This window comes from Curcuma longa, chromosome 1 (assembly GCF_044706935.1).
Source record: "Curcuma longa cultivar G26 ecotype Majalengka, Jawa Barat chromosome 1, ITB_CL_G26_1.1, whole genome shotgun sequence".
Lineage (NCBI taxonomy): Eukaryota > Viridiplantae > Streptophyta > Magnoliopsida > Zingiberales > Zingiberaceae > Curcuma > Curcuma longa.
This window is the reverse complement of record NC_133861.1, coordinates 16,623,601-16,645,353: the sequence shown is the minus strand read 5'-3', so window position 1 is coordinate 16,645,353 and position 21,753 is coordinate 16,623,601. Positions and strand designations below refer to the sequence as shown.

General features: G+C 36.6%; 6 protein-coding genes across 11 annotated transcripts; 2 read left to right on the top strand and 4 right to left on the bottom strand.

Annotated features, from left to right (window-relative positions):
- The first annotated feature begins 2,605 nt into the window (after positions 1-2,605).
- Positions 2,606-3,599, top strand: LOC141827870 (calmodulin-3-like). The gene is made up of 4 exons (XM_074715206.1): positions 2,606-2,727; positions 2,900-3,057; positions 3,140-3,220; positions 3,330-3,599. Exons 1-4 carry the CDS (start codon positions 2,670-2,672, stop codon positions 3,468-3,470), a joined length of 438 nt encoding a protein of 145 aa, XP_074571307.1. The 5' UTR covers positions 2,606-2,669; the 3' UTR covers positions 3,471-3,599.
- A 450-nt stretch (positions 3,600-4,049) lies between these two features.
- Positions 4,050-8,385, bottom strand: LOC141815276 (acireductone dioxygenase 2-like). 3 transcript variants are annotated; one of them, XM_074703376.1, is made up of 8 exons: positions 8,305-8,385; positions 6,833-6,944; positions 6,640-6,734; positions 6,428-6,542; positions 6,204-6,328; positions 4,956-5,026; positions 4,777-4,871; positions 4,050-4,124 (listed from the first exon to the last, which is right to left on the bottom strand). In XM_074703376.1, the coding sequence occupies exons 1-7, from the start codon at positions 8,320-8,322 to the stop codon at positions 4,808-4,810; spliced, it is 600 nt and encodes a 199-aa protein (XP_074559477.1). In that variant the 5' UTR covers positions 8,323-8,385; the 3' UTR covers positions 4,050-4,124; positions 4,777-4,807. The 3 variants fall into 3 exon arrangements, with proteins under 3 accessions (XP_074559477.1, XP_074559412.1, XP_074559336.1); XM_074703311.1 differs by lacking the exon at positions 4,050-4,124 and adding an exon at positions 4,352-4,704; XM_074703235.1 differs by lacking the exon at positions 4,050-4,124 and having other exon boundaries at positions 4,352-4,871.
- A 327-nt stretch (positions 8,386-8,712) lies between these two features.
- LOC141815495 (putative histone H2A.5) lies at positions 8,713-9,553 on the top strand. The gene has a single exon (XM_074703474.1). The coding sequence runs from the start codon at positions 9,002-9,004 to the stop codon at positions 9,446-9,448; it is 447 nt and encodes a 148-aa protein (XP_074559575.1). The 5' UTR covers positions 8,713-9,001; the 3' UTR covers positions 9,449-9,553.
- Positions 9,554-9,634: 81 nt separating this feature from the next.
- LOC141814990 (FCS-Like Zinc finger 8-like) lies at positions 9,635-10,894 on the bottom strand. Of its 4 annotated transcripts, none has more exons than XM_074703046.1 (3): positions 10,719-10,894; positions 9,942-10,620; positions 9,635-9,856 (listed from the first exon to the last, which is right to left on the bottom strand). In XM_074703046.1, the coding sequence occupies exons 2-3, from the start codon at positions 10,612-10,614 to the stop codon at positions 9,789-9,791; spliced, it is 741 nt and encodes a 246-aa protein (XP_074559147.1). In that variant the 5' UTR covers positions 10,615-10,620; positions 10,719-10,894; the 3' UTR covers positions 9,635-9,788. The 4 variants fall into 4 exon arrangements, with proteins under 4 accessions (XP_074559147.1, XP_074559186.1, XP_074559084.1 ...); XM_074703085.1 differs by having other exon boundaries at positions 10,726-10,894; XM_074702983.1 differs by having other exon boundaries at positions 9,942-10,894.
- Positions 10,895-13,459: 2,565 nt separating this feature from the next.
- LOC141848424 (putative H/ACA ribonucleoprotein complex subunit 1-like protein 1) lies at positions 13,460-15,350 on the bottom strand. Its single transcript, XM_074736455.1, has 4 exons — positions 15,157-15,350; positions 14,917-15,065; positions 14,723-14,838; positions 13,460-13,793 (listed from the first exon to the last, which is right to left on the bottom strand). Exons 1-4 carry the CDS (start codon positions 15,293-15,295, stop codon positions 13,631-13,633), a joined length of 567 nt encoding a protein of 188 aa, XP_074592556.1. The 5' UTR covers positions 15,296-15,350; the 3' UTR covers positions 13,460-13,630.
- Positions 15,351-16,135: 785 nt separating this feature from the next.
- LOC141813529 (uncharacterized) lies at positions 16,136-20,505 on the bottom strand. Its single transcript, XM_074701499.1, has 5 exons — positions 18,707-20,505; positions 18,459-18,621; positions 17,065-17,228; positions 16,552-16,810; positions 16,136-16,479 (listed from the first exon to the last, which is right to left on the bottom strand). The coding sequence occupies exons 1-5, from the start codon at positions 20,503-20,505 to the stop codon at positions 16,372-16,374; spliced, it is 2,493 nt and encodes an 830-aa protein (XP_074557600.1). The 3' UTR covers positions 16,136-16,371.
- Between the last annotated feature and the right edge of the window lie 1,248 nt (positions 20,506-21,753).

Genomic DNA, 21,753 nt, shown 5'->3' with positions numbered 1-21,753 from the left:
ACCATCTTGAAAGGTCCATTGATGCAGACCATATATACATGTTTAAAGGTCCATTACATCATGTGCTGAGTAATGAGTAATTCCTTAGGTGGGAGGATTTTTTTACCACGGTTGTCTTAACCAGGGCCGTCTCAAAGTTTTATGAGGCCCTTGACTAACTTTTTTTTAGACTTTTAATATAATTTTTTTAAATATAATTTTTTTTTCTCATCCTTTTCACCCCTTTATATAAAATATATTTTGATATAAAATTTAGTTTTCTAGCTATTAATTTAAAAATAGATTTTTATATAAAATTTAATTTTCTAGTTTTTTGAAATGTAAAATTATTAATTAAATTTTTATATTCAAATTTTGTTAATAAATTTTTTTCAATTGATAAAATTGCTAGATTATTTAATCTTTATTGAAATATTAGACTTTATTCATTTTAATTTTGAAAATTTTATTTCTACTGAAGGAGTGTAAATAATTATAACCATATACATATGAATTAAATGACAGCAATGAAATAACAATCTTCGATTTTTATTTGTACTATTTCTATTCCTTGACAATCGAAGCCTTCTATGAACTAACTCATGTTTTACTAATCAATCAGATAAACGATATCTGTTGCATCTTCTTGTTTTCTCCTACATTTGTATTTATTTATATTGAGTATTTCAATTTACAATGAAATTTTTAAAGAGTGACCCTTTTTTTTTTCTTATTCTACACAAAAGCTGCATTAACTATACAATATTCCTATACATGCATTAGCAAAAAATTTAATTTTTTAATAAGGTTCAACATCTCAATAAATTTTTTTTATAATGTTGTTCATTAAAATAATTTTTTAAATATTAATGGTTGGGGCTAGGCTTAAGGCCTATGCCTTGAGGGAGCATTGATATAATTAAAAGTAAGAGCAAATGTTTCATTTCATTGGTTGCTATTAATATCTGATTAAGTAAGATCATTTTTTCTCTCCTCGATTGTCCTATATTATATATATATAACATATGAGGAATTACAGGAGGTAAAAGTAAAATATTTTAATAAGTCGGCCAACGGGTACAATATAATGATAAAATATTCAATAATAATAATAATTATTATTATTTTAATTTTAAATAGGTTGAATATGTATAAATTATGTTTTGAATGTATTCTATAGATGAATGAATTAAGGAAGAAAGCTAACTAGACACCTTAATTAGTTGGGCAAAATATCTGAATTATTAAAAAAATTAATATTTAAATTAGTGCCTCTAGCTTGCTTTTAGATAGACATTAAAATTTTATTGGATGTGATAAGATCTCATACGTACGGAAGAGTTGGATTTTTATTTGAATATATAGTGTAATCAAAATTTAAAAGTATATATATCTTTTAGCTATTTCATTTTAGATTAACTGAATAGAATCATCAGCTAGCATATATATCATAGGAAGAAGAAGGATTGAAATGTCGGTCTAATTTATGCACACAAAACATATAGAAGAAATGATTTATCATATCACTTGGTCACAACACTGACAATATTGGATATAGAATAATGATGATATAATATAGAACTACGTGCCTATGTATTACTTATAAATAAAAGTTCTTTATTATTGAATGAATGATTATTAATTATTAACATGTTAAGCAAAAACGGCCATACAACCATTTGATACAATTTGTGTCAGATTTATAAAAATACCAAAAAATTGCTTGGATTAATAATCAAAGAGAAAATTCATTTCAATCGAGGGGAGAGATCCACACTCCACAGGGAGGGCAATAGAATCAAGATAATTTTTCACTTTTACTGGATCTAGCGAAGTCCTATTTCAGCAATCGTACACTAGTTTTGTTTCTTGCAGAAAGTTAAAGACAATCATAGTTGTGCTCGAGAACCAAGTTCGCGACTGTAGTTTGTCGATTCCATCATTTCTTATTCTTTTTGTTTCTGTTAAACAACAAAAACAAAAACAAAAACAAAAACAAAAAACCGCCAGTACTGATGCACAGACCTAAAGTATCTTTGTCTGTTTGCACGAGTTGATACTGTATTTCTGAAGATGGAATTTCTAGGACGAACAATTTGATCTGTGGTAACAACAGCAAACAAGCAGTTAAAATGGATTTCAACTTGGCATACTAAAATCTAGTGGATGTGCCAAATTAGTTTGATTTGCGCCTTGTCGTGCTTTGAAAATGGGACTCAGCACTTCAATCCAAAGTAGATTAATTACAATGAATGAGAAAGAAAAATACATTAAGAAAAGGATAGAGAGAAAAATAACTGAAAAATGTTCAGAAATTGATGCAAATTGTCTGAGCGAGTAATCTGAGTTTTTAAAAAGATCGATAGAAATGGGAAATAATGGTCAAACAAATAGTTGAATTGATACCTTATGGCAACACAGGCCTAGACGGCCAACTTCTAAAACATCACTGGAAGCTTTCTTGGAAACTGTTGGATAGAAAAATAATAATAATAATAATAATAATGAAAGTTCCAAGAAACTTGGTTACTAACTTTCGGCAGAAGTCAATAGTTTGTGTTGAAGCACCTTCAACTAAATTTCCACTTCTTCTCGTTGTCTATTAAACAGGGCAGGTCTGAAGAGAATTCCTCCCTCTTCTTTATTGATTCTGTTTCCTTTCTTGTTGCCTCTAGTGTTGAAAGATCTCCATGGATCTAACAGCGGGGCATAAGGAGGCCTTCTCCCTATTTGACAAAGATGGAGATGGTTTGATTTGTTCCTAATACTTTGTTCTATTCCCTCATTATTTAGTTTGATTTACATGTTTGAGTGATTGACTAATTCATTTTATGACGAGAATTAGTTTTTTTGCCTCTTTAAATTGTTAAGAAATGATGAATCTTTTTTTGTCCTTTCGTCTTGCAAATATATAAATCAGGTTGCATCACAGTCGAAGAACTGGCTGATGTCGTTCGTTCCTTGGGGCATGACCCAACTAAACAAGAACTGCAGGATATGATCATGGAGGTCGATGTGAATGGCAATGGGACCATAGAGTTCAATGAGTTCCTCAGCATAATGGATAGAAAAATGAAGGTGAAGGCAAAAGAAACACGCTACTTGTTTCTAAACACCAGATGCTCAAATCTGGCATTCTTTCCTGATCATGGTTTTGTAGGAGGTGGAAGCAGAAGAGGAACTGAGAGAAGCCTTTAGCGTTTTTGATATAGACCAGAATGGTTTCATCTCGGCTAGTGAGGTAAGACAGTGCTGTTTCTTGCTTCTAAACCTCTTTGCAAGACATCCTATTGGACTTGCATGTGTTTTAACAATCCACATATCATCCCGATATCCACAACTATTTGCAGCTCATGAAGGTGATGATCAGCCTTGGAGATGATGTTACAAGTGAGCAGGTTTTAGAGATGATTAGAGAAGCTGATATGGATGGTGATGGACAAGTGAACTTTGATGAATTCTCCAGGATGATGATGTTCCTCAAGTCTTGAACTTCCATTATACAGTTTAAGGAGTGCTGTGCCTGTGCCTGATAAAGTCTTTAAGCTGCAGAAGTTTGCATTTTTTTTAAAAAAAAATTGTGTGAATTGATAATAATAAATAAAGACTCGTTTTGCTTTGATCGTTTGGGGTTTGGTAATGAAGGCTCATCTTTTTAGTCAATTTGATGAAGCAACTTGGCAAGTAAAAGTCAACAGGTGTCATGGAACAATATATACAGGAAATTCTTTTCTGTGATCCTTAGCCTCCACAAAACTTAAAGCGTATTAAATAAAGTTTTCTTATGCATTGCTCTATAAAGAAACGGCAAATATTTAAATTGAACACCTAAAAAAAATCTCGATAAAACTCATTCGAAAATGCTCGAATTAGATCTCTTCCTATATTTTCTACCATCACCAAGGTTAGTTTCAGCAAGATTTTAATATAAAATTTTATTGATGAAATAATTATACGGACTAACAATTTGTAAATTTTATGGTTTAATTTTAACATAAACTATTTATTAAATTGTTTGGTGGAACAATTTCATAGTAGAAAAGAGACAATAAATGGGAGAGACCTTGCTGTGGGCATTTTCGAATGGCAAAACCTCTTCTGTGAATTCTTCATCAACAGGAGCTTATATATCTGGATAATTGTTCCTGAATAATTAAATTACCAGCTCATCCACATCATCAATCTTTTTAGCAGTACAAATGTTTGAAAAAGGTGATTCAATATCATTAACTAGTTGCAAACATGAAACTATGACATAATGATTACTTTAAAGGAAAAATGATCATAAAAAAACATGAGATAGTTTTCTATGCGTCTTCCTTCGGACGAGTTGATAACCAGACAGAATTCATCCTCAGCATAATACAAGATCTTTGGTATATAAATATTCAAGTAAAAGGGGCGAAAAAAAAGGAATTTAAAATATTCTTGTTGTTGGATCTCTTAGAATGTATCTAGTCATACAAGAATCACTTTCCGAATGATTGTTAAAATAAACACTGGTCTTAGATCGTACATATATAATCAAATATGCAAGCCAGGTGCATCCACGGGAGAAGGAAGAAGGGAACTGAGACGAGATAAGTGCCATTGCATATGCATCTTGCCCTGCAACTAGGGCAGGTGCATCCATGGCATGGCACCAGAGCTGGACAAAGTTAGAGTTTTGTGTTGTTGGGGATTTATTTATTTGGTCTACATGTTTATAGACAGCGCAGAGAGTTACTGGTAGAATTATGCAGATAAATTATTAGTCTAATTATACAGACAGTTTGTATTTTTGGTGGACTTGGTTACTTGTAGTTTTCAGATTGGTTCCGGCTGGCCATCAATTAACATCAACCACCTGAGTGCACACTTTATTCTCGATAAAGGATTCAACGTATGCTTTCCTGCAAATACGCAGATCCAGTAAGAACATGAACCAGGACGGAAAGAAATGTACCAAGACGAGGCGGGTAGGGCATGCTGAAAACCTTGCAGGGAGATGATCATGTGGCCGGTTGTAGGGAGTCCACACTGGCTCACCAACAAAGAGACGCATTGCCTGCAAGAAGAAAAAGATTAAATCCAACATCTATAGCTGTTTTCATCCCCAAAAAAAATGTTATAGAGATGATTCATCGATTAAATAATGAAATGTTGAGTAAATAACAAGCATAGTCAACGGCACAAAGACTAGTCCAGTATAAAATCAGTACTTAAAACATTCAATTGCACCACAATTGTGACTCACCCTATCGTAGCCCAACATTGTTTCGTGACTCTCCTCTTCTTTACTCATTTTACACCTAATCTATAACAAAATGAAAACTTCTACAATCTGATCTACCATCTGGGATCATCTCCTTCAAATTTGAGACAAAATGTATATCCAAATCTGCCAATCATGCACTATCAACATTGCCCGATATCAGACCTCAGCCATTGCAATTTCTCATTTTAGAAGAAGCAGGATTCCCGAACAGGTTTTTCAAGACAATGATGGAATGCAATCATAGTATATGGTCCAATTGTTGCTTTGTTCCATGGAATCCTATATGAATCAGCAAATACAATTTTGCAAAGCAAAATATTCCCGAGTAATTGATAATCAAGGCAAACAGAACCCCTGAGAGAGTCTAATTGGGATTGCTTATGCACTAACTAATGTAATTGTTGATCTCTTGCCAATTTATCCTTAAGTAGTTTTATCAACATTAATTGTGCAAAGGCTTCTAACTCCATGAAATTGCAGCAAGAGCTAAATGCATTGACAAGAGATAAATTTTAGCAGAAGATGAGGATAAATTGGGCGGGGAACTAGCTTTAGGAAACATATCATTGGTGCCTAATATACCAAGGTTATTATTACCATGCATATATATATATATATATATATATATATATATATATATATATATATATATATATATCATGATTCCTTACTTGGAGAGTGTGGAAATATCTAAATCATAAGATTTTCTTGACTCTCACTCAGAAATCCTACCAGTGTCTGTGTATTAGACTTTTGTGAGAATAAAATTCCTTACTTGGACAGTTCTAGAAGGTAATTATGATTGGTCAATAAAATTGCATTTTGAAAATTCTGATTGGTTAATAAAAATGCAATTCAATAGAGCTTTTTGTATTTTAGATTAGTTAAACTATCTTGAAAGATAAAAAAAAAACTCATTCCTGCCTCAGCCGATGCACAAAAACCAGCATTTAGGTTGAACTGTTACCTTGATATAGTTGTCTGTGTCAAGGGTAAAACGATGATAGATTCCAGCAGGCAAGACAATCATGCCCCCTTTCTTCACTGCTATCCTTATCCAGCGGTCACTTCTATCTCTCACATCAAAATATCCTGGATTACAAAAAGATTTTAAAAATTAGAATAACAATGATAAATAAGAGTCAACAGCCAAACTATCAGCCCAACACCCAGTATTTCTTCATATCATACCACTCCCTTCAAGGCAATAACGTATTTCTTCATCAGTATGTAGGTGCTCTTCAAAGAAATTCTTCAACTTAGCCTCATAATTTTCCAACTTCTCTGGACATACATCACATATATCCTATGAAAGGTTTAAGCAATAAGCTACTTTTCTTGAAGTCCCTTAGAAAGCTTCATTGTTAATTAAGTATCATAAACAAGAGGTCCTCATGACAAACCATGTAAGAATAACCCCTTGCCTCTCGGATTCTTTTCAAGTCCTCATCATTCTCATAATCATCAGGATTCAGGCGCCAACTGACTATTCCTAATTCTAGAAAAGAAAATGGAGCAGGTTTACTATGTAATAGATCCTATCATGGAAATTGTGAAAGAAAATTTGGAAAATATCGAAATGAAAAAAAATAAAACCTGCAAGTTTTCCTAATGAAATAAATTCCTTTGGTTCACAGTGATGGGGTAATCTCTGGTCTTCTTCACTGTTGTCCATATACCAAGCTTGAAGAACTTCCTCTTTGCCATCCTGCAACATACATAGAAGAGGGATAGTTACTGCTATGCTTGGTGACTTTCATTTATCAAGCAGCTGAAGATACAATGAATAGCCTGCTATCAAGATGATTGAAACATATGCATATTGCTATACCAGAGAAACTGGAAAATTACAAATTTTTAAGGAAAAAAGAAAGTAACCAGCTACTCACTGACAAGTACTGGTGATTTGTGTTTACAAAGCAGTTGAAGAATTGCAAGTAGTCTAGTATCATGAAGTGGGTAGAAAACAGTTTCCTGAATGTTTGTAGCTCCCAGGACTCATAAACCAACTAATACAAATAAAGGTTTGGACCTTGACAACAATGTGAAATTTTAAAGTGGTGAGAAGGTCAAGTCTTCGACAACCATATTAATATCAGTGAGTCTTCTCATCTTATGAGATAGTGAATCATATCAAATGTTTCTAATTATTTTAAGCAAATTCGCATTGAACAACATACTTTTAAATATCTATTACTTAATTGAAACCCTTTACAGGCCAATTTGTTTAAGCAAATAATATGTTAATTGAGTTTTCATAGTGTGAAATTAAAGTATAAATTTTGAGTTATTCAAATTAAATCTCAATGGAAAACATTAAAAAATATATTTTATCATTCGAAAATATAAAATTGGTTTTCCAATTATATTCAATTGATTTGAATCAAATTAAAAGTTTAGTGTGTCTCACTCAACCCAAATTTATTCAGTACTAAATAAATAAACAGACAAATTGTGTTTTGTTCAATTTTTTTCCCCAGTTTTGGACCAAGCAATGAACACCCTAAGATATACTCCAATGAAAGGATTATTAATCTCGTAGAGTCATTCTCATGACGCAAATATTATATCAGTTATCAAATTAACAATCTTGAAAACCAATAATCATCTATTGATATTTTAGCATTGCCAAACATGATGAGGCATCAAGATTATACTTCTATGAGTTATGACAACCCTCAAATGTCTTCAACAAAAAAAAAAAAAGGCTAAACTCCTAAGAGCCTGATCCTTGTCCAACTCTCTGCGTTACCCAGTTCTTCAAAAAGAGAGTAGATCAGCTACCTCAATCATCTCGTACCCACTTGACCATATCGCTCCGCCCAAAACTTGCAGCGGACAGAGTCTGCCGATCACGTTCTTTCCGTAACCCAGCGTCAAGCAAAAGAGAACAACAAACACTCGAAAGGTAAATGCAAAACTCAAATCTTTTTACTTATTCGTAGGGGCAAGATACCTAAAGAAAATTTAGGCTACAGAACTCCGCAAACACCACGATCCGACAACAAAAAGCACCAGACCCAAAAGATCGACTTGCAGCACATAGGAAAAACAGCAAGATTAAATACCTGAAACGCTGTCTCCATCTCCGTCGCCTCTCAGAAATATCCCAACCTACAGTACTCCCAAAAGCCGTGAAATGAGAAAATTTTCCAGAGGCGCTCATAATATTGCGGAGTTGCAACGCGGACTTTTCATTTCTCGACCCGATAAAATTACTCATTAATTTTAATTACTTTCTAAAGTACGTTTAAATTCCTCATTCTTTATTCACATATACAAAGTTACTTATCGAAATTCTGGAGAAATAAAATTTTCCACCAACTTTTACTTGGATTACTTTATTTTTCTATTTTATTGTTTGTACATTACAATTTAGATTTGAATTATTTATTCTGTTTGTTCTAAAATAATTCGATTGCTATTTCTCTTCTGCATCGATAGAGGTTAGTGTTTTTTTTAATGAAATCAATAATTAAGTTAACATTTGGTTAGACCAACTTGAATGCCGGGGCGAATCTGAGCATTCATCTATATCCGATTCTCATTGGTCCATAGTCGACTCTCACGGATCGCCAGTAGACAGATCTTCAACCGTCCATGAAGACAGATCCAACGGCAATGGATAGCGATCCACAACTCCGGGAAACCAACCCGAGGCTATAAATCGGTTCGGTTCGCTTGGGTTTGACATCCAAGTTTAAGAAGCTATCGCCAGTCTTTTCGAATTCGGAACCACCAACCGATAAATCTCGCCGGAACGAAATGGACGCGAGCGGAGCGGTGTCCGGCAAGGGGAAGAAGGGCGCAGCCGGTCGCCGGGGCGGGGGCCCTAAGAAGAAGGCTGTCTCCCGGTCCGTCAAAGCGGGTCTCCAGTTCCCCGTCGGCCGCATTGGCCGCTTCCTGAAGAAGGGGCGGTACTCCCAGCGCGTGGGCTCGGGCGCCCCCGTCTACCTCGCGGCCGTCCTCGAGTACCTCGCCGCCGAAGTGCTGGAGCTGGCCGGGAACGCGGCGCGCGACAACAAGAAGAACCGGATCATCCCGCGCCACGTGCTGCTGGCGATAAGGAACGACGAGGAGCTGGGGAAGCTGCTTGCTGGCGTGACGATTGCACATGGAGGCGTGCTGCCCAACATTAATCCGGTGCTGCTTCCGAAGAAGACTGCCGCCAGTGAGCCCAAGTCGACGAAATCGCCCAAGAAGGCCGCTTAAGTAGTATCATATCTTTCTTTTCTTCGTTAATCTCGTGTAGTTCTGTGTTAATTTCAGGATGTAGGAAATGTTAAATATTGAATGTAATGCCTATGATTTTATGAATGATCTCTTCAAATCTTTCTTGCTTCGTCGTTGTCGCAGGATACATGATCGCTTAGCGTTTTGTATTGCATGATCACATCATTTCTTAACCGTGCTCTAAACATTTTGAAGCTTGCTTCATCTAAAACATGGTTTTATAATCACTGAAAAGGGGAGGAAAAGGTTTACTATGAAAAAAAAACCCAAAGGGAGCGAAGGATGATATTATTCGAGCCTGCTTCAGAGAGTTCTTGTGTCACCAAGCTGATACTGCATGTGATTCAAGGCACGCCTTCTTGTTCAAACGGAAGAGCTTTCTATCATCTGAAATTAACGGAAAAAGGAGAATTATTCTACGATACGAAGTCTTCTTAAAACATTTGAGCTGGTCAACTTCAGGAAAAAGAACCTTTTTTCTCTGGAGATAGAGGAGATACAAACCTCTTGATGAAAATATCCTCCCTTGCTTCGATTCTCTTACTGCGACCATAATCATTGTCAGGATAGCCGAATTGATCACCGCAAGAACAATTTCTTCCATCCTCTGTATCAACAAATTCATTGCCGCCGCCTTCAATGATGCAGTCATCAAAAATATGAGTGGTCCTCGGGTTTGGCCCGTGCAAGACCACGCGAGTGTAGTCCTCAGACTGTGCCATCTCCGACCGGGGAATCCATGATCTCTGAGCAGGGGAAGAGGGGTACAAGGCCACCAACGAATTCCTTGTTTTTATGCCAAACTCCATAGGAGAATGCTGAGGCTCCGCTGTGCTGTCACTTGAGACACCGACGGATTCAGTGGTAGAAGGTATTTGAATCTTAAGCTGAGACCCAAACACCACCACCCTTTTCTCTTGCATCGAAACACTCTTAACAGAGTCCTCATTTGTGAGAACATCAAGAAGGCCACGTCCAATGGCCCTTGTCCCTTTTTCGTAGTCCTTGCAGACTTTTCTGCTGCTGCTCCTACTGGAAGAGAAGGGCATGGTTTCCAGTATGGAAGTGGGAGAGGCAGCAGTTGAGGGAGGATCACGCATCCGACCTTGTTTGCTGGTGACTGTACTTGACCTGTTCTTGAGCATGAATTCCTGAAATTTTGATCTCAGAAACATATGAAAAAACAACTTCAAAGAGCAGGAGAGCAGCTCTATAATAAAGATCACCACCAGCAGGACAGAAAATATACAGCTTACTCTTGTGCAGGAAAGTAAGTGGCCTAAACACCTCGAGGCTCAAGGTGGAGCAAAACAAATGAAGTGTGGTAGCGAAGAAGAAAAAGAAAGGTAATTATGGTCTGGCTCAAAAGAGAGGAAAACGACTGATCATGGAAGGCAAGCCAGCGTCATTAGCCATCAAGAACAATCGCTGCTTAACTTGATGGTATGTTCCATTTCATCTATTGGCATATATAGCCTGTAATGCGTATATGATTGAGGCATAGAAAGGACACATCCACTTGGCTATAGTCAACCTATTCAATAATGTCATCAGTAACCACAGTATCACACTGTCAATCCAATAATTGAACATTAGTAGTTGAGTTTAGATGGATATCTAGTGAGAAGTCTAGTGGTGGCATTAGGATAGTGTTCACGTAAAGGGTTACAAGATGATAAGCATAAAGTAGTCACAAGAAGCTGCTTTTTCACATATATTTTTTGTTTACTCCTCAGGAACGGAACCAGCTACTTTTCTCTGCAAGTGGTGAAAGCTTTAGCATGGAATTGAGTTGGTGGTTCAATTAAAAAGGATCACGAAGTAGCCGTGGCAAACTCCTCATTGAAAACAATGTTGTAATGCTGCAAACTCCCAAAGGTGATGCAGCAGGTAAAGATAATGAATTGTGTTATTGAAAGATTTTATTTTCTCTCTGAGAGAATATCTAGAAGTGGATATATAAACACTTGGCAGTGCCATGAGTATATTGTTTAATTTAGAGAGGTCATTGTAATCCCTGATCAAGAGCTGTAAGTGAAAGGTGCTGCTAAGGTCATGAACACCACAAATTTCTTATATGAATGACAGACAATATCACATCTAACAAAAAGATGCAAAGAACAAGACAATTATCTTTAATAGCTCTTGTTTCACCTCATATTTTATCTCAATGATCTAATGCTTCAAGGAGAGGAAGGTGATGGGAGTGTCAAGCATCGACAAGTCCATGCCTAGTCGATCTATGTTTTAGTTGATAGAATTGATTAGACAATAAATAGATGAGATTACTATTGAAAAGCTCATGCACCTATTTTTATGCTTGAATAAAATTGTTGGTCAAAACTTCATTTCCATATTTTCCTTCGTAATGCAATTTTCTTTTCAAATTATTTTGCATCACAAGCCTTCAAATTCAGATAGGAATACACCATATACCTTTAGCAGTTATGCCTTGGAAATATAGATCAAAACTTCAAATCCATTCTAAATATTTTGATAGACTGACGGAGCATATTGAAAGGAAGAAAGATATAAAGCTACATCTTCTTGGCTGTATCAAAAGGCCAGAGTTTGGAGATTTATATAGATGCTATAATAGCTGTTGTGTGTGTCAGAATCTCTGACCTCTGCTGAACATTACAACATACAACGCACTAAAGAATTATATGTTCTTTTCCTCACAAAAACATAAACCTTTCTGTCATTAGATAGCAATCATACTAGCTCTGATAAAATTAAACCATAGCTAGAAACTAAATCTTCATCAGAATCCCTTCCTTTTACTCTTTTCCATTAAATCAGCACCAAGCCAATCCAAACCTCTTTTAACTTGTCCTACTCAACGAAAAACCCTTTTGATGTTTTGCCACAGGCCTTTCACTCGATTGAGCATGTTGTGGGGTAGCAGCTATCATCACCATTTTGGAAAGACCAGTCTGATCGGCCTTAATTCCATGAACTGTTTCATGTTTTCACGTAAGCTATCAAAAGACAAATTAAAGTCACTGCCAAAATTGATGTCTCTCTCGTAGTTGTCATAGTGCAGGCCTAGACAAGGTGCTCGCTCTTATCCTTACGGACCATATTTTTAACACAAGTAGGCTTCAATTAATTAGTCTAAAATTACTGGGGAGAAGAGAAGACTCCAATATTTTGTCATGTTGTTCATTGAATCGATGGTAGATGACTAAGGTAAAACTCTTCATCACTATAAAGAAAACAATTGCTTAATAAGTAAAATCAAGCAGGCGAGATTTTCACAGATGGTGCACATCACTTAATTAAACGCAATCACTAGCTTTAGGAACTGTTCAAACCCTACTTAGAATTAATTTTAAGCGCCATAAGAATCAATGTGCAATAGAAAGTATGTGATCACTGCAAGAAATGCATGAGGTATGGAGATTGAAGATTCTTCAAGTTAAGAGAGAGGAAAAACAGAAAAATCCAACCTGAGTTGTCGCTCCACTTGTCTTAATCAAGCACCGCATGATCTTTTAAGTGGACAGCAATGTTTTGAAGGGATACTATCAAATCCTGTAATCCAAAAAATAGATGAACCAAAAACATCATGTGAGATAGTTAAGTCTTTACAAATGAACTAATTGCTGATTTTGGTTTGACCTTAAACTAGTGAAATAAGTGAAGAAATTAGAAAGTTGCTTTTTTGTGTGTGTGTGTTCAATCATTTCATGATTTAAATGTGAAAGTTAATTAGCTTGCCAATTTCATCGTTTATGCTAGTAAAAAAAGGCCGCCATTTTTGACATGAATTAACATTATAAAAGTAAGACATGGAAGGTTGCCACAGTGTCCACTGAACAGCAAGTGGAATAGTAACTACCAAGACCGGAATAGCAAGTGGGCCTGAGCCCGATCATTTACTACATCCACGAGGACAAGCACGCAGATGAAGGGGCTGAAGGGTTTGGCTCCATTGCATATATCTTGATCACCTTCAACCACATAAATATTGATATTTATGCAACGGAAAAAAAAAATCTGAATTTGGTACCGAGCACACGCTAAATTCAGGGATGACATCCAAGGAGAATTTAAAAATTACGATACATGTATTAGGCGGATCCTTCCCATTAAAGTTATAACTACCGAAGGGAAGGAGTACGCCTGATACAAATGATCAAAACATGGATGCATAGTCTATGACCTTCCACGGCCTCTGAAGCCACCGCGCCCACCTCTAGGAGGTCCCCCTCTACCACCCCTAGGGCCGCCTCTTCCACGAAAGCCTCCGCCACGTCCACCTCCACGGCCACCACCTCTTCCACCACCACGACCACCTCTTGTGGCTGCCTCTTGCCCCCTGCACGAGGAAATTTAGCACATCAGGGTATGTTTTCAACCCAGGATGAGAATGCAAGATGACGGTTTCAAATCCCCAGACTCATGCATAGTTTAATTTATGAAGCCTGAAGTGCATAATTTCTTGGATGCACCAACTCATCATAGACATTCTAGAGAACCAAGTATTCGTCCTTAGCTACCAACAAAAAAGAAATCTCCAACAATCTTTGGTTCAAATGTAGATGTGGATAACCATCTAATGCAAAATGTAGTGAACAGTTACATGGTTTTAATCTATTGACTGTAAAAGAAGGAATTTGATTTGCTAAAGCTATGTCTTATATTGGTGTTAATATGTTTTCTGATTCCGAGTTTGCTGTGGACTGGTTAAATGGAGTGTCATTTTTGTCATGGTTTGTTAAATTTCTGATTTCTGATGTATTGAAAGATAGTAGGGCTGTTGTTGGTTTCATGTTAGTAGAAGCTTAATGTGTTGGTGTAAAAAAGTTTCAACTTATTCACATGGAAGTATAACCGAATGTTATATATGAGGTAAGATTACAAGCAATATATTTATAGAACACACAAAAAAATTTGAATTATACACAGGTTACCAACTCTTAATGAAAAAAATTTGCCAAGTAAGCAACAAATGATGCAACAAAACAAAGATAACAACTAAATTAAAAAATGTCAAAGAATTATATGAACTACTGTAATGAAGCATTTGACTTCTCATCATTGGCACTAAAAGAGGATGTGCATTAATTGAATTATATGTGTGCAAAAAATTCTACTGTAATGACATGCATTATGTATATTTGCCAGCAATGACATAAACAGAAAATGATGTATGCTATATAAAATGGGATGACAACAATTATCCAGACAAATAAGAATAAAATCCATGATCGTAGTAATTGATATATGCTATATACTTGTGCATACTTTGGCTTAGGAAGAAATCGTGCTAATGGCAACAATTTCGCAGGGTCAATGAAGAATTTATCGCCAGTTGAATAGGAATTCGCAATTATTCCCGCTAGCATCTTGATTGAAAAAAACTGCACGGATAAAAAAATTGTAAGGAGCGGATCAAACTGTCTCTCAAATTGCAAAACTAAGAGAAACTGTGTTGATACCGCTTCGTTTATTGGGCCAAAAATTTCATCAACCTTGCCAATCTGAGTCTTGTTCTCCAAGTATATAGGGGCATTGAAATAAGGTATCTTCTCGTTCGTAAGCTTCGCGACAGCATCCCCTTCGCAGGCATGGAGGAACGTAGATACCTCTACACCAAGTTACACAACCAAACAGGTCGAGATGTTAAGCAAGCGGGACCTATCGGAAGTAAAGAGGGAGGTAACGAAGAAGAACCCCACCTACAACTTCGGAGGGCGGACCTTCGTCGTAACCTCTTCCACCACCGCCACGTCCGCCGAACCGCCCACCTCTGCCACCACCTCGCCCCCCATCCCTGCCTCTAAAACCGCCGCCGCCGCCGCCCCTTGGAGGCCGCATTCTCGTTTCCGCGGTAGGCTGGTTACGAAATTGATGGACGTCCAGTTCGCATCGCCGCTGGACGTCTATGGTTCAAGGGACTAGGGTTTCGTGAGGCAGCTAATTATCAACTTGACAAAAACAACCCCATATGTGCATGACATTTAGTCAGTATCACAAGGGTATATTCGTCATATTACAATGGCACTTGACAAAAACAACCCCATACGTGCATGACATTTAATCAGTATATCAAGGGTATATTCGTCATATTAAATGGGTTGGGTTGGCCCGGGCTGAATCTTGCATTCGTGAGAATATTTGTATCATCGTCACATTTGGTTTCGATACAAATTTTTTCAGCTGAAAAATATGAAATCCATTCTCGTGTTTTTCAATTAAAACTTTCGCTTTAGCAAGAACTCGAGGCTAATAAACTCAGTTGCAGGTTCATCGAGCACTCCTCTATGTTGATTAAACAATATATAGGAACAAGTTTGGAATTTCTAATTTTTGCAAAAAGTCAAATATGAACAACATGACTAATTTACATAACAATTGTTTTTTTATTTTGTTATATACATTTACAAGTGCAATGCTTTCATGAGAATTAGTATTTTTTTTTTTTTGAGTTCGATAAATTTGTCACTAAGTAGACTTAGATTCACTTTGATCTATCACACCTCTTATCCAGTTTCCTAAGCACAACACAATTACTTAAGCTGCATTTAATTTCAAGAAAAGCCTATATAATATATGCAACTAAGAAAGAGTTTACAAAGATATAATTAAAAAAAAAGTTACTACAGGTGAAGCGCGATCATCAGAAAAATGCACAACAAAATATACCTCTGTCTGCCCACCGGTGATAAATAGTAGTGAAACCTCTATAAACAAGTTTTAATAAAAATGAAATATTATCAAACTTGCTCGCTGCTAGACTAAAGAGCGATGTTGCCGTGATTTCGTAGTTGATTCCGGCGTCTCTGGAACTTCTTTCTGTGTTACATATCATATACAGGAGTTGCAAAAATTGTTTCTAGCTTTGTTGCAAAAATGATAACAAAATCAGGATGGTCTCAGTGGAATGATACAAGTTATTTACCATAACAAGTGCCGGAGAGCACCTTTTTACCATAAGGATTAAGGCGGAGCACAGATTCATGCCGGCGAATTGCATCACTCAAAGCAGCTTGAATTGGCCCCTAATTAGAAGAAAGACATTTGTAATCAGGAAAAGTTAAAGATTCTCGTAAATCAAATGAAAGAAGTTCAACCTTGCATTCTCTGTATGCAGATTGAATCACAAAATTTCCGAATCGATCCTGTACAATCTCAATGAAACGAGGATGGTTAACCAACTCATTAATGATAGCGGCACATCTTTCAGCCCCTGCATATTTCAGGCACCTCTCCACGACATTGCTACTATATTTCTGAATAGATAAGCTATGAAAATGACCCTCCAGCTGGTCCAATATCTTGGTAGTTGCCCATGGGATCCCTCGGCCAAGGATGAATTGCACCACATAGTTCCTACAAATGATTTAGAAGTAAAAGAACATGATCCATAATTTGCTCATCTATCTAGCAATTTTAAAAAAAAAATCTGCCTCAAATGATACAAGATTTTGCAGCAATTTCTGGATCGAGGGCCAAAAACAAGATTCTTGTTACATATAAAGAAAATCATAGACAACAGAACAAAAAGGTATGCACAAGAGCATCATACTTTCCAAACTGTTCAAAGAAAGAAAAATAATAATAAATGAAAGTAAATACAATTATACCCATAAGGATCTTCTGAAAGGGAACAAGCATGAGAAGCAAGCTTCGAAACTAATTGGATTTGCTGCCCACCATCCAACTCACTCAAGCATTTCTGAAGCACGCAACATCCTTGACGATCTCTTGCTAGCTCAAGGCAGTTAGCAATTGCAGGTTCAAAAAGGAACTACAAGGAGAGAAGTTTCAATATAAAAGTAAACAGAAAGTGAATAATAACAATTTACAACTAGTTAAATTGAAATTTGTTTCACATTGCAAAAAAAAAAAAAAAAAAGGCAGCGCCTATGTTACATCTTCAAGGATTCGAATACATTTAAATTGATAGCTATGCAAACTGAGGTTTAAGCTATATATTGGGAAAACATTGAAAATATTACAGAACCTTATTGATTCTTCCTCTATCAAGTGGCTAGGAGACAAATTCCAAGAGAACTAAAATATGATGAAATTTTTTTGCATAATTTCAAATACATTATTTGCTAGGAAATGTTAGTGCAAAATTAACAGAACTTGAACAACATAAGTTTATGATATTATTGGATAATTAAAAGCTTCAAAATTAACCAGCAAAGGAATAAATACAGATAATAATGCCCTAATCTATCACAAAATCTGTATTTGGTTCTTCGACAACAGAAAAATTATCAGTACCTAATACAGATTGGATATATATAGTCCAGATTACAAAGTAAGCATATCCATAAGTTGGTTTCAGACTTTGGATAGGCAGAAAGCAGTATGATCCAACCTGTTAAAACAGGGATAATTTGCATGTGTAAACGACAGAATCTTGAATGACCCATGATTATCACCTTAAATAGATTACAAAATTATACATTATCATTTTCAATATGGTAAATTATTATGAATTTTTGCTAAGTTTGCACTTGTTTATCATATAAATATATCTTGACAAGTGAATTCTTTTTCTAATCAACAAATCTTTCTATTAGATTTTGATCTATTTTCTTGATTTCCAAGTTAATATGAGTGAGAGGTCATGACCTGTAATTAGTTGCAGTATCATTGAACATTGTGCATATCACATTTAATACATAGGTTGTGAGACTGCATTGCATGTTAATAGTATTTGTGTCTTCTGTACAACAATAACAATACAAGTTGTGTTCATCCAACCATTTGAGGTTATACTTTTAATTAACATTGGTCTCCCCCTACTCCTCATACCTTCAACTCTAAGTGATCCAATTTATCCAACAAAAGAATATATTGGCATATTTGGACCTGTCCATACTGTTTTGTGTCTACTCTTAAATTTGTAAATATGAGTCTTGAACATTACTGATAAAAAAGATAACTAGTCAGATTACAATTAAAAAGTGGTAGTGAGAGGGGAAAAAAGAGCAGAGACATGCGAGAGAGAGAATTTGTTTACCTCTCTGAATTTTGGTGAAAGGTATTCCAAACAACGTTGTGCAACATGACTACCATTGGCATTCTTTATCAGAGAGACAATATCAGGTTTAAGGGCTGAAACAATCATAGAGTATTGCTCTTCGTTTGCCATAGTTTCCATTATCTTTTGTACGACACGAGTTCTACAATTGTCAATAAATGAAAAGAAATTGACGCACAATGGAGAATCTATGAATACAGAATCAATTACAGAAAAAAGACTCATACCCATGTTGATTGCAGGAGATTCGAAGGAGTTCACCATCACTAAGGGAAATTTTATAAATCAGGTGTGTTATTTGATGCTCTTTACAAACCTCAACAAGCTTCTGAAGAAAATAGTTTCCAAACTGATCTGTCATTAGCTCAACAACATGGTCGATGAGTGCAAGAAATATCTTATCAAAATCTTTTCGTTTCCCCTTATCTAATATGCTCTGCAAGGAGCGGCAGTGATTCTGATCCTTAGCTAACAAATGTAACTGATCAATGATATTGTCTAATGAATAACTTCTGAAATGCAGCGATGAAGATTTCATTTTCTGATTGGAATTCTCAAGAAAGGAACCTTCGATTTTCGGAATATCCAAGTTTAGGGCACGATGATTCTGAAATATGCAGCTCATCTTACCATTAGGCATATACCTCCTACTGTTGTCAGTAAATTGGGTCAATTGACTGCATCCACTAGAGCTAGATTCAGAAAATAGAGATGAACTCCCTCCATGACTCCATGCCCATTGGGAACTTATGCCATCACTATATAGACAACAAGATGATTCTTTCATCCCGTTTGGAAGCATAAAGCTGTTACACTGACCAGAATATCCATTAAGATTGTATCTACCAAAGTTACCACTTCTAAGTAAAGAAGGATTCAACTGATTATATCTTCTATTGACCATATTAACATTTTGACAAGGATCAGAACTAACATGTCCAGCTTGACGAGGAATGGGCATGTAAACTCCTGGTAGTTGCTCATCGCCCGACAAAAGCCAAGTTTCCATGTTTGCTCCTCTTTGAGAATGTCCATCTTGACATTGATGATGACACTCAAGATTACTTCTATAGGTTCTATCATACGCCACATTGCGACACTGCATACTAGATTGACTTAGTTGCTGATGACGGATACTAGCTGAGCATGATGAATCCCTGTGGCATTGCTGCTGGAATTGTGAGGCTGGAAACTGAAGCCCCTGCATAGAAACATTAGGCATTGAAAAGGAGAGGATTCCAGGATTTACAGACATGGAAGAAGAGCAATTTGGGAAGTCTCGCCACTCTGCTGTGTGATCACCTGACACATTCATTGGGTGATGACAATTGTGCTCAAAGAAACTAGGATCATTATGTTCAAAAGCTCTATTGTGTATATTGGGTTCGAGATTTATGTGAAAAATAGTGCAATCTTCTGATACCAGATTGGACGGATGCCTTTCCCTGGGCACAACATGCGGCACAAGAATTGGACTGTCAGTCAAGGAAGGTCCAGAAGAGAGGTTATTTAAGTGTGCTGAATAATTTGCATCCAGTGGCAAAGAGTGATCAACTGATACTTGATTGCCTTCCAACTGTAGATTATCTGACTTGATTGAAGTCATATCCTTAAAGCTCATATCCTGGAATGCCAAAGTCAAGGATTGTTCGTCTGGCAATATGAGAGTATCTTGATTGGCACTCATACCCAATGTTTGGTAGTAGTTATGAGAATTATCCTGACTGAATGGTGCCTTTGGTGCCTTGATCAAAGAGTTGCTACAATTGCCTTTTGTGGGGTGAAAAGTATTGAACAAGTCACGCAAATTACTTGAAGAAGAATGCTTTTTAAGCTGACATGCAGAACTTGTTTCACACCCAAGCAAGGCACTGCTACAAATAGGAAGACTATTGTTATACTTTCCTGTAGTAGCATTTGGTATCTCCCTAAGAAGCTTGTCTAAATCATCATAGTCTTGAACAGTGTTTCCTAGCTCCATATTGCAACAGGAAGAGCTTGGATTCTCACAATACGTGCCAGACATCAGCCTTCTCCGTAGAGAGCTTCAACTCACTAATGCACAAACACAACCAACTAGTATAAGCATACAAATACATACCAGTAAGCATTCAAAGAAGTCAATCTTAAATGAGACCTGAAGCCTCAACAAATTGCTATACAAATTTCTGTGAAAGATACAGTTGACAAAACCGAGAAACTAAAGCTTCACAAATCATAGAATCCAAAATGGTATAAAACTGCGGTGTGGAATTATTAGCACAAACTGGAAGCACGTGCATAATCAAGCCAGTGCAAACAAATGCAGAACCAAAAAGAGGAAAACAAATTGTAACAGGTCAATTTCAGAGTACGATCAAATCTCCTATCCCCTGTTTTACAAAACTATACATGTTGGGAATTGAGAAGATGAGAAAATAGCTCGTTTAATCAATGTAGTCATGTCCGACCCACTTGTACTGCATCTATTTAATTGAAAAATAATCGTATATGCAAAAGGACAGATGAACCGCAACTCGAGAAAGAACAACTGCTCGGACAACAACCACCATCAGACCAACTCATACATATATCTCACAACAAAACAAGAGACTGAAGGGCGCAGCACAACTTAAACCCCCGATCGCCTTGCAGAATCAAAACACACAAAAAGAATGGAAGTTGGGGAAAACACAACTTTCCGAAACAAATCGACAAACCATCAGTAACAAAAAGATCAAACCCAGAACAGAAAGAAGAGAGGACGAAAAAAAAACAAGGTCAGAAAAGATTAAAGCAACAAACTACACGACGATCGGAGCCTGGAAGAAGGGGATTACCAGGCAGACGAGCAGCCGATGCATCGCCTGGCCGAATTGAGCGAGCGATTGGGATCGTAAGGACAAAGAGGGGCGGCTGTGATGCAGGAACGTGGGATTGAAGCGGCGTGGAGGAGGAGACGCGAGAAAGGCGAGCCTTTTTATCGAGTAGGGCAGCCAAACAATCTCATCTCCGCTTCGCGTACTCCTTTCCAAATACTACATACGACTCTTCTTATGCGGGCAGTGGGAGAGAAAAATGAGATCGAGAGAGAGAGAGAGAGAGAGAGAGAGAGAGAGAGAGAGAGAGCATATCATGCATATGAATAAATCCATGCATGCATGCATGCATGCTTACTTAGGTTTTAATCGGGTTTTAGTTGGGCTTTAGGAATACTAATCCCTCGAATTAATGAACAGACAATTCTAAACAAAACAGTCGACCTCACCACTAATTAAACCTGATGTTTAAATAA